This window comes from Perca flavescens, chromosome 10 (assembly GCF_004354835.1).
Source record: "Perca flavescens isolate YP-PL-M2 chromosome 10, PFLA_1.0, whole genome shotgun sequence".
Lineage (NCBI taxonomy): Eukaryota > Metazoa > Chordata > Actinopteri > Perciformes > Percidae > Perca > Perca flavescens.
The window spans coordinates 26,822,226-26,834,219 of record NC_041340.1 but is presented as its reverse complement, the minus strand read 5'-3'; the positions used below and the strand labels follow the sequence as shown (position 1 = coordinate 26,834,219).

Here is an 11,994-nt window from a genome sequence, read left to right as displayed (position 1 = left end):
ATACTGGGGATGTCTCTTCTGTGTTGAGGAGGGAGGGAGGTGGGGGAAAGAAACGGGGCTCCCATCAATAGTCCCTCCTGTGCTGCTCGAAGGAGGCCATTCTGGTGATTTAGGAGCAGAGGGGGCGAGGGAGTGGAAGAGGTGGGGGGGTGTTTTTGTGTGTGGAAAAGAGACGCAGTTTGGGTGCGGGGCGGGCGGAGAGAGAGAGAGACTGGAGAGGCGACAGAACAGAGCGCAAGAAGCAGGGCGCGCGCGCACACACACAGACTCCCTCCTCTTTCTCTCGCTCACTCAGTCCCTCACTCACTCTCACACACAGACTGGGAGAAAGCTGCGTCTTTTCTTCGCCTGGACATACAGGCGCACACTCACGAGGCGACGTGCATATGTCGCTATATGCAACAGATCTGTCTACAAGGATAAAGCCACGGTTCTGCTTTTTGTGTGCACTTCTTTTTTTCCAAAAAGAAGGACAGTTTACTTACACAGCCTATTTATCTATTTATTTATTTATTTATTATCTATTTTGCGGAGTTTTCTTTGCGACCGTGAGCAGCAGCAGCGGAGGATTTAACATGCCAGACGTCTGAGAAGACATCTATTCCCTCTCTCCCCCCAGGATTTCCCCCCCCCCCTGGGTGGAAGTAATCACCACAGTGTTCTTACAGAAGATAAGGGCAAAAATGATCCAAACAAAAGGAAATATATTCTCTTCGGCACCATTCAAACTACTGCTTTTGGTCGCGCTTGTGCACGGCGCAACCGGTAAGACTTTGAAATATAAAGTTTACGAGGAGCAGAAAGTGGGCACGGTTATTGCACGGTTAAAGGAAGATGTAGCCGGGGTTCTGTCCAAACTGCCGAGTTCCCTGACCTTTCGGTTCCGCGCTATGCAGCGGGGGAGTACGCCGTTCCTGTCTGTCCGAGAGGAGGACGGGGAGATCAGTATTGGCACCAAAATCGACCGCGAGAAGCTTTGCGAGAAAAACTCCAACTGCTCGATTGAATTCGACGTGGTCACACTCCCGACGGAGTACCTGCAGCTGTTCCATGTGGAGGTCGAAGTGCTGGACATAAACGACAACTCGCCGCACTTCTCCCGTGCCATTGTACCCATCGAGATCTCCGAGAGCGCATCCGTGGGGACGCGCGTCCCGCTGGACGGCGCCATGGACGCGGACGTCGGAGAAAACTCCCTGCACACATATTCCCTAACGCCCAATAACTTCTTCAAGATCGACATAAGGACCCGGACGGACGGGGCCAAGTACGCAGAGCTGGTGGTGATGAGGGACTTGGACCGGGAGGTGCAGTCCAGTTACCAGCTGCAGCTCACGGCCTCGGATAACGGCGTGCCCCCAAAGTCTGGCTCCACTTTGCTCAAGATCAGCATCTCGGATTCCAACGACAACAGCCCAGCCTTTGATGAGCAGGCTTATATCATCAATTTGCTGGAAAACTCCCCCCTAGGGACTCTGATCATTGATTTAAACGCCACAGATCCGGACGAGGGCACTAATGGGAAAATAGTATACTCTTTCAGCAGTCACGTCTCGCCAAAGATCTTGGAAACATTTAAGATAAACCCAGAAAATGGCCACATTACTCTTATTAAAAAAGTGGACTTTGAAACCACTGCCTCCTATGAGCTGGATGTCCAGGCCCACGACTTGGGCCCTAATTCCATTCCTGGGCTTTGCAAAATTGTGGTGAAGGTGGCGGATGTCAACGACAACAAACCTGAGATAAACATCAACCTGATGACGCCTGGCAAAGAGGAAGTGGCGTACATTTCAGAGGGCGCCCCAGTGGACACCTTCATAGCTCTGGTACGCGTGGACGACAGCGACGCAGGGCTCAATGGCGAGGTGGTGTGCAGACTACACGGCCACGGCCACTTCAGACTCCAGAAGACCTACGAGAAGAACTACATGATCCTCACCAATGTCTCCTTGGACAGGGAGAAGAGGTCAGAGTACAGTCTGACGGTCATAGCCGAGGACAGGGGCTCCCCCAGCCTCTCCACCATCAAACACTTCACCGTCCAGGTGCTGGACGAAAACGACAATCCTCCGTTTTTCGAAAAGAGCCGCTACGAGGTCTTCAAATCCGAGAACAACTCTCCCGGAGCCTACCTGATGACCGTGGTGGCCTCCGATCCAGACCTGGGCACCAATGGCCAGGTCACCTACACCGTCCTAGATGCTCTGGTGCAGGGGAGCCCCATCTCCACCTACGTCACCATTGACCCTTCCAATGGCGCCATCTACGCCTTACGCAGCTTTGACCACGAAGACGTCAGCCGGATCGCCTTCACCGTGCAGGCACGCGACGGGGGGAACCCCGTGCTGACGACCAACACCACCGTCCTGCTGACTGTTCTGGATGAAAATGACAACGCGCCCATCATTCACTCCCCGTCCCTCCGAAACCACACCGCCGAGCTGCCGGTGTGGAAGTACGCATCGCCCGGTCAGCTGATCACCGCACTCAAAGTCACGGACCGCGACGCCGGCGCCAATGGAGAAGTGAGCTGCGCCATCGTCGGCGGCAACGAGGACGGGCTGTTTGTGATGGACGCCCGGCGATGTGAGCTCAGGACCAACGCCAGCCTGGTGCAGGCTCCACGGGACGTGATGGAGATCAGGGTGGAAGTGCAGGACAGGGGCACCATTCGGCTGCTCACAGTAGCCCTCTTCAGGCTCTCCCTGCAGGAGAATATGGACATCCTCCCCCCTCTCTACCCCACCGGCTCCAGCCAGGCGCCGCTGGATCTCTCCCTCATCGTCATCATCTCTCTGGGCGCTGTTTGCGCTCTGCTGCTCATCGTCATGGTGATGTTTGCCACCGCCCGCTGCAACCGCGAAAAGAAAGACCCCAGACACAACTACAACTGTCGCGTGGCGGAGAACAGCTACCAGAACCACCCAAAGAAGCCCGCAAGGCAGATCCACAAGGCGGATATCACCCTGGTCCCAACCATCAATGGGACTCTGCCGGTGGTGAGGGCCCACCCGCGCTCCCCCTCAGCCTCCCCTACACCTGAGAGGGGTACCCTGGGGAGCAGGCAGAGCCATCACAGCCGCCAGTCGCTCAACAGCCTGGTCACCATCTCCTCCAATCATGTGCCGGAGAACTTTGCACTAGAGCTGGCCCACGCCACCCCTCCTGTAGAGGTGAGACAATTCAGTTTCTGTCATGCTTTTAGTTGAATTGATTTGAAACCTAGATGCTCTGTCATCATGATTGCTGTTTGTGCATAAACATTCAGCTATTCTATCTGTTTTACGAATCAATAATGCACCAAAAGATAATCCACTTGCAATATTTGTATCCAAAATCATATGCTATGCACGTTGTGCGTCTATTACTCGGTATTTGTTCCGGATTGATCAATTGCTCCCATATTCTGTTACCCTCAGCTGTTTGTGTCGTGTTTTTGTTGATCATCACATTCAGGAGCAAGTCACAATTGTCATGCCATCCCTCACCCTTCCCCAAAATTACCCCCCCTCCCTGAAACATTGTCTTGTGGCCTTGCTTGTTTGACTCCATTCATTTTCCCCTCTTCATTTTTTCCTTTTTTTTCTTTTTTTTTTGTTTTCTTTTTTGTTTTGTTTTTTTCTCTCTTGGGATTGTAGCAAGTCTCACAGCTTCTGTCCATGCTCCATCAGGGCCAGTACCAGCCACGACCAAGCTTCAGAGGCAACAAATACACCCGGAGCTACAGGTAATGCGCACACTCAACGATGCTTTCAAAGCCTTTATTGTCAGACATTGGCAGAAGTAAGGTCAAAATAAAGTGATACTTATAGTCATATTGTACACCTCTACAATATCATTTCCATATGATTTTGTATGTTGTCAGTACTTTCACATAGTCCCTTAAATCCATATCCAGTAGCATTTTGGTTTAGTGTCAAACTGTATGCTCAATAACTTCACATTTGCATAATTTTATGTAAAACCTCTCCTGCAGAGCGCTCTCTGCACCTTATTATCTATCAGTAGCATGGCATTCCCTTAACTATTTCATAATAGTATTATCAATGATAGGGCTGGGTACCGAATTCAATAAATTTTAGGCAGTGACCGAATTGCCTCTAAAGTATCGAGTATCGAAAAATGCCTCGTCATTCAATACCCAATTTCAATACCTAAGGAGTAAATCTCATCAGCGTTAGTGAGCCAATAAGCATGCAGTATGCTTCTACCAAGATCTAATAATGATGGTGATTGGCTGTCTAACATTACACGTCGTAGAGACATGCAGGAAAAGAGACGGTTCACGTAGTAGGAGCTGAAAAATACATAAAAAGATTTGTGCCGTGATATGTAATGTTATTTATTTTTGTTTTATAACATTGGTATTGAAAAAACAGTATTGTTTAGGAACCGTTATCAAATTCACGGTATTGGTATCGCTACCGGTATCGACATTTTTGAACGATATCCAGCCCTTGTCAATGACCAGCCAGCCCTCTATGAGGAAGGTATCAAATGTTCTGCTTGTCTCTGTGTGCAGATATGCCCTGAATGAGATGGATAAGTTCAGTCTGAAGGACAGCGGCCGTGGAGACAGCGAGGCAGGGGACAGCGACTACGAGCCTGGCAGGGAGTCACCCATGGACCGGCTCCTTGGTGAGGGCTTTACTGAGATATATGCCCCTGATGGCCAGCACAGAACGCATGCAGGTACACCCCTGGCCACCCATCCAGCACACCCCACAAACCCTCCCTTCATATCCCATCCCCAACCCCTTTCTGTCTTAGCATAGCTGTCAATCCCAACTTCAGTCGTTCATCAGTTTTTTACAATGCATCAGTTCACAAAATCCTTATGTTGTGCTGTAGGTTCAGGGCTGCAACTAACGATTATTTTCATTGTTGACCAGTCTATTGATTATTTTCTCGATTGTTCGATTAGTTGTTCGGCCTCTAAAATGTGAGAAAATGGTGAAAAATGTGAATCAGTGTTTCCCAAAGCCCATTATCACATCCTCAAATGTCTTGTTTTGTGCACAACTCTATGATATTCAGTTTACTGTCACAGATGACAGAAATAGAAAATATTCACATTTAAGAAGCTGGACTCAATTTTCTAAAAACATTACTCAAACCGATTGACAGCTAATTGATTACTTGATTAGACTGTGCAGTTCTATGTAGGTTTAAAAAACAACCTTACACTGTATTCAATAAATTGAATACAGAGAGTTGAAGGAAAATCTGCTAAATAATCTACTTTGTTGAATAGTTAATTAATGGATTGCTTTATAAAAGTCAGAAAATAGTGAAAAATGACGAGTTTCCAGATCCCAAGACGACGTCTCTAGCAGTTCCAAACCAAAAGATATTCAGTTTACGTACATGTAGAGATGGAGAAAAGCAGAAAAAAGTGACATTTTAGAGGCTGGAACCAGTTGGGTATTTTTACTTCAGCTGTTGCCAATTCATTTTATGTTGATTGACAAATTGAGTAATCAACTAATCACTCAGTTCCAAAAGATGTACAATAACCATGATATATCTATTCAGTGTAATAAATGATTCAATCCATTTTACCAGATGGTCAGTAAGTATAGGCTCTCTACTCTGAGCAAACACAGGCCCACCATTTCATTCTTGAATCTTTGAAAATGGCGTAGCAACCCCATCTAGAGGTTGTGGCACATTTCTTCCACTGACATATATTGATGTGTTCAATCAATTTTTAACAAAAGGATCAAACATATAGTTTTGAATTATACATCTTAAAGGATATGTTTCTAATTTTTTAAGACTTTCTTAATACGATACTCAATTTAGATACATAAACAATGATAGAGTTATTGGTTGCTGCAATCATTCTTCCTATCCGTACTTTTACGTTGGCACAGTCCCAACGTAAAGGACATGGGACAACATCCACAGTCCTCATTTTGTGCAAAAAGGCATTCCAAAGTTCAGGCAAAGGTTCAGCAGTCTGAGTTACACAAATCAGGTGGATATCTACCAAAGTTACAGCCTTTAGAAACTGGGACTACTCTAGCATTGTTTCAGTGTTCCTGGAGATGTAGACGGGGTCTTGTACAAAAATAAATTCAATTTGGAAGATGCCTACTTGATATTGATTCTGAAGCATTACATTAGCTACAGCTGAACTTAAGAAGGCATTTTACACAGAGCTAGGACTATGGATTTGACTATGGACTATGTTTCAACACCATTTTTACCCGATTCCGATACCTGAACTTGTGTATCGGTTGATACCAATTACCAATATGTGTGTAAAAAGAAAAAAGTAAGAGGTCCCTGATCCGTCTCTCTCAATTAAGGGGTCTTTGGCTTAAAAAACGTTGCCATAGAACTTTCTTTTATTATTATTATCTAGTTTGACAGGCAACAGTAATAATAACCTAAATAAACTACTTGAAAGTAGATTTTTTTGCAGTGCTAAATTTGTTTCGGAGGCATTTTCCAATACTGGTAAACAACTCTAGATTTTTGTCCCCCATCACATACAGCGAAGAGAAGCTTGGAAGTGAACACTTATCGATATCTCAATGTACCTATTAAGATGGACTTGAATGATTCTAAGTTAATCTTTCAATTATTTATTTTTTAAGATACTTTTTGGGCATTAGAACAGTTGACAGGACAGAGAGGGGAAAGACATGAAGCAAAAGGCCACAGGTTGCATTTAAACCCTGGGCCTCGGTACATGGGGCGCACACTCTACCAGGTGCGCTACCAGGGCGTCCCATTATGTTTCAATTTCTGTAAAATCAAAATGCCATACCTCACTCTGCTTGTTAGCATAACACTGTTTGAGCTATGTCGGCATGCCTTTTTCGTTCTGCATTACAAGTGGTTGCATGTGCATCGGCCTTGGAGGTTTGTGAATGATACTGAACGTACTCAACCACAGAGTTTCACCTCACTGTCGCTAAGTTCTTGAGATATCTCTCCAGATAGCTCAACTGATCCTCCTTTGCAGCCACCATCAGCCACCCATCTCTTCTCCCTACTGTCTCACTGCATGCAGTTTCCATCCTCTCCACAGTTAGCAGTTAACAAGGAAGAACTTTGAACACTCGTTGAACATTGATTGACCCTACCGACTTTGAAATATTCTACCCACCTAGCAAGCGCTCGGTCGCACCCTCTAAAAGTCTCTCAGCCTGTCTTTTGCAAACGTCACCCAGGTTGCAAGCTGCCGCAGCTTGTTTTATTGCGCCATCGCTCTCCTCCCAGAGCTCCCGCTTCTATTCAGCCAGCTTCCCACACAGCCATCACTCGACATTGCATTTGAGCTACATCCCAATTAAAGTCGACCCAGACGGGCAGACAATCTCATCACTAACACTTTCTCCCTCCCTCCCTCCCTTCCTTCGTAGCTCTGCTCGTTAGTCACTCTCCGTCTTTCCCACATTCAAGCCTTCACTTTCAGCCGTCCAAACCGAAGCCCTTATGCTCCTCCGATGAAAAGGAGGCATTTAATTGCCATGTGACGAATAGTTGCTATGGAGTCGGCGCCGAGTTGCGCTCGTGATTAAGCCCTGAAGAGCATAATTACATCTCAAAGCTCACCTTTCTCCTTCTGTACGTTCACCCCGCCTCCCGCCCCCATGTCCAGTGCAGCATGGATGATTTCGAGCAGCGTTTAGTCAGTGCCCTGTCATTAGGCTGGAAATGGTAGCCCTCCCTGCACAAGGGAAGAATGAGGTAGAAAGTCTTTGTTTGTAGCCCAATCTAGATGAGGAAGATGGTATACAGTATATCACTAGGGAATGTAACTCCAGGCTCAAATGCTTTAAGAACCTTGTAAGAAAACATTACATTTATCTAAGGAATTAAAAGATATGTATGCTATTTAGCTTTTTTTCTTTTTGCCCAAATGATATGACCCCTTGGGAAATACACTTTTTTGCCTTCTTTTAGAGGGTAACTCTTTAAGTTCAGAAATAGAGAGAGAGACCAAAGCAAAAGCTGTGCTCACTGACCGAATCTGTCCACCCATGCTATATATCCAGGCCAGATAGTTGTTTGTCAAGAATGATTAATACCCCCTAAAAGCCCAGATGGCTGTTTGAAAAAAAATGCCTGTCTGATCAAACAAACAAGATATAACATGCTAATTAGGGAACTTTACAGGTTACTTTAGTCTTTATAGACAAGCCAAGCTATTTTCCTTCCTGTCCGAATGCTAAGCTAGACTAACCACTCAAATTCCATACTAAAACATGCAGACATTAAAATTATACAAAATAAATAAAGTAAACTAGCTGAAACAGAATTAATCTAAAGTCTTCAAGAAAAACTGAAACCAAACTGAAACTACTTTTTTGTATTTAAAGACAGAATAGCAACACACTTTTTTAAAATTGAGGAATTTTTTAAGACAAAACGAAATTTACAAGGTCTTCTTGGTCTATGGTCCTTTGCCAGTGTCCCAAATACAGTCCCTCCAGAAAAACGTGATTATGCGATCGCATAATTCAATGCATAATCAGCCAAAGTCCGCATATTGATGCAGGGGCTGCATTTTTTCAAATACGCTGCACTTTCGCCGCATAAATTGCAGATTTCCGCGCAAAATATGCAGGGCTTGCATGATTTTATAATCCCCACATTTTCGTTGCAAAAAAGTCCCATATATCTTAGCAGAAAGTTGAAAAATGTTGCGTTTACTTCACACAAGAGCAGCCATTTTCCCCTGTTGCCATGGGAACGTTATGAAGTGACGTAATTATGCAATGTGAACATCATCGAAAAGCATGGTGTTGGGGGAATCACTTTTTTTTCTCTTTTTCATCAAACCGCAGTTTTTGCAAGTTTGGGGCGTGTTTAAACGGAGATTAGTTCTTTTACTGGAGCTAAAAACACGGAGATCGCCTTTGGCTCAAAACTCCACTTAAAAACCAAAACGTAGCAATGTAATTGTAGCCTAGATCTCACTGCCACCACTTACTGGGTTTCCCCCTGCTCAGTGGATAACTGCCCCAATGCTTCTTATCATGGATAAAAGTAGAATTTGTGTTCGGATAAAATTTGCTTAAGAAAAGCTCTGAAGTAAACAAAGACATGCGCAGCAAACCTTCCAGTCTATGGTTCTGAATAAAACTAGTCTGATAATTTATTGGCAAGGGAATCCTACAGTAAGTCAGCTGAATTGACACTACAGTCAAACAGACGGGCTGGCTTTCAGTTAATGTTTGCCTGACATGTTCTTTCTTTCATTTTTACACACAAATCAGTTGGGTTAAATCTTTCATTTTCACCCTTTCATCAGCAGAGCACCCAATCTGCCGCTGCCTACGCACTGTTTTTTCCTCTTTCAGTGCACCCAAATGCACTTTTCATCTGCTCTAAGATGTATTATAAATGTTCCTTTCATGTTAATGAGGGGATAATGAAGTCCCTCAATAGCAGGACTCAAAAGCGCTGCACTCCTTTAATGAAGGCTTTAAGTTGGCATATTTGATTTGTCTAATTTATTCTTCAGAGATTTTCTATTTGAAGATTTAATATTGAAAAGAGCGACTTGAAAGGGAAAAATGCAGGGCTTTTAGAAGAGGAGTTATTTTGAATGGGTAATAGGCATTGATCGGCCTTGCTGAAATTGTCTCTCTGTGGTAAATACATTGGAAGGTACTGTAGCAGGCGGTGCTCCTGCAGAGAGCCTTTCAGACTAATTAGGGGAAAATTTCAACCGTGTTTCCAGAGACAGCGCGTCACAAACACCTGAGGAGAGGCAGGCAAATATTAGCTGGATGGCAAAAAAGACTCAACTGACAGGAATCATCTTTGTAGCTCTTTGATTTTGTGATCAGATTTGTGGTTGTTTTTGTTCCAACATGAAAAAAATGTACATACACATAACATTCTGACAACGCTGAGTGTTATCTGCAAGATACAGCTAATATAAACACTATGCTGTATGTGAGCACTCAATTAGATATAATGTGCATAATGACCAAATGCTTATGTTCAAAACGTCAACTTTTCAAGAAAACAGCCTTGTTTAAAGGACTGACAAAACATTTGAAACTATTACTACCAACTTATTAATGGGGTTTTAAAGGACTTTTTTTTTTAGCCAAAGCAATGGGGAGAATTTCGTAAGCCCATCCTTCAGTTTGTCTGAAAACTTAGAAATCACCAAATATGGAGGTCCACTGTTTTCACGGGACTGCAGTCAATGCAGCTGAAACAGTTAGGCAATTAATGGTTTCAGTTGATTAATCAACCAAAGTTGACAAATTCTCTGGTTCTAGTTGGATTTTGTGCTTTTCGCTGCATCACAGCTCAGTATTTGTGATTACTTACGAGTATTTCTGTCTTTTCTCGCAGCTATGAGGCTCTGCACGGAAGAGTGCCGTGTCCTGGGTCACTCAGATCAGTGCTGGATGCCCCCCCTGGCCTCCCCGGCCTCGTCCTCCGACTACCGCAGCAACCTCTACATCCCTGGAGAAGAAGGCCGCCAAGCAACCGACCTCTCCCAGGAAAAGACCCCGCAGCCGTGCACCGACGCCGGCCCTGCCCGGAACCAGAGCTTCTCCACCTTCGGCAAGGACCTGGGGGGTGAAGACGGTGGAGACGAGGAGGAGCGAGGGGACGCCGGGGGCGAGGCCACAGACGAAGACTTGTGTGGGACCACGTCGTTGCTGTCAGAGATGAGCAGTGTGTTCCAGCGCTTGCTACCCCAGGGTCTGGACTCGTACGTCCAGGTCAACGAGAACCAGAAGGGGACTAGTCTCAGCGGGGTGGTGGTACCTATGACTGGATCTTTGGATCGCAGGAGGGGCCATCTCCCCGGCAAGCCCAATCCCTCCGTCCACCAGCAGGGCGTGGCAGCCTGGGCCGCCAACACCCACTTTCAGAACCCGGGAAGCAGCATCGGCCCATCTGGCCACCACCAGGGGGGCAGCTACCACACCCTGAAACCCAGCACCAAGCTCGGCTCCCAGAGCAGCAGCCACAAGGGCTCGCAGGCACCCAAAAACAGCCCCCAGAACAGCGGCCACACCCCCAAAACCCACAACAGCCCCCTTCTCACGGCACTGGTCAGCCCCACTCTGGTGCAGCCGTCCCCCGCGCCTGTGCCAGTGCCGGTGGCGCTCCCCGGGCCCTCCTCCAAGTGGCTCCCGGCCATGGAGGAGATCCCGGAGAACTACGAGGAGGACGATTTTGACTCTGTGCTCAGCCACTTTCAGGGCAAACGCAGCGACAGCCGACACGAGCTGGTGGACGCCAGCGAGCTGGTAGCCGAGATCAACAAACTCTTACAGGATGTCCGGCAGAGCTAGACTTCCTGTTTCGTATCCTCTTTTATTTATTTACCACCCCACTGACTGTTTCCTTTACTTCCCAATAAAAAGTGAGGATCTACGGGTGGCAAAGAGAAGGACGAGGAAAATGAAGGCAAAAAACAAGACCCGCAATTGTCGTTAAAGTTGCATTTCTAATGTAATAATTGTGTTTTGTGAATGCTAAATATCCAAAAAAATTGTTTGTAATTGCTGGTTAAGTACACAATGTACACTATGTGACTGTATTTATCTTTGTATTTTAAAAATACATTTGTATACTTATATTTATAAAAAAAAAAGTGTATATAAACTTAACATAAAAAGTCTATTTTTTATATTTTGAATGCATGTTGAGTAAAAAAAAAGTTGAATCAAGACTTTGACATGCGATGGACATTCTACATATTTAAATTGTCTTTTGTATTGTGATTCTTTTTTATTTGTCACTATGATATGTATACATGAATATATCAGTGAATTAATGGACACGTGTCTTTGTGGATTATTGTGGGGAAGGGGACGGTACACAAATAAAAATGATACACAAATATTATTCCGGTGTCTGTGTTTTATACTGTGTTTGAGTTTTTTTGTGGCACTGGGAGCTTCTATAGTATTTGATGTGTTGTATAACCAAGAAAGTGTATATGTATGATCTCACATGAACAAGACTTCACTCTAAAAGGAGTTGAAGTGCAAA

The 11,994-nt window shown here is 45.3% G+C and overlaps 1 protein-coding gene across 3 annotated transcripts; it reads left to right on the top strand.

The window, feature by feature from the left end:
* Nucleotides 1–309: 309 nt before the first annotated feature.
* pcdh18b (protocadherin 18b) lies at nucleotides 310–11,529 on the top strand. 3 transcript variants are annotated; one of them, XM_028589456.1, is made up of 4 exons: nucleotides 310–3,176; nucleotides 3,675–3,730; nucleotides 4,526–4,695; nucleotides 10,336–11,529. In XM_028589456.1, exons 1-4 carry the CDS (start codon nucleotides 684–686, stop codon nucleotides 11,289–11,291), a joined length of 3,675 nt encoding a protein of 1,224 aa, XP_028445257.1. In that variant the 5' UTR covers nucleotides 310–683; the 3' UTR covers nucleotides 11,292–11,529. The 3 variants fall into 3 exon arrangements, with proteins under 3 accessions (XP_028445257.1, XP_028445258.1, XP_028445256.1); XM_028589457.1 differs by having other exon boundaries at nucleotides 3,642–3,730; nucleotides 4,526–4,641; XM_028589455.1 differs by having other exon boundaries at nucleotides 3,642–3,730.
* The last annotated feature ends 465 nt before the right edge of the window (nucleotides 11,530–11,994 follow it).

Bases quoted from the DNA above. Each gene is read 5' to 3' on its own strand.
- pcdh18b (XM_028589455.1), top strand. From the start codon at position 684: ATGATCCAAACAAAAGGAAATATATTCTCTTCGGCACCATTCAAACTA. The intron at 3,731-4,525 runs GTAATGCGCACA...CTCTGTGTGCAG, and splicing joins AAATACACCCGGAGCTACAG to ATATGCCCTGAATGAGATGG. The intron at 4,696-10,335 runs GTACACCCCTGG...CTTTTCTCGCAG, and splicing joins CCAGCACAGAACGCATGCAG to CTATGAGGCTCTGCACGGAA.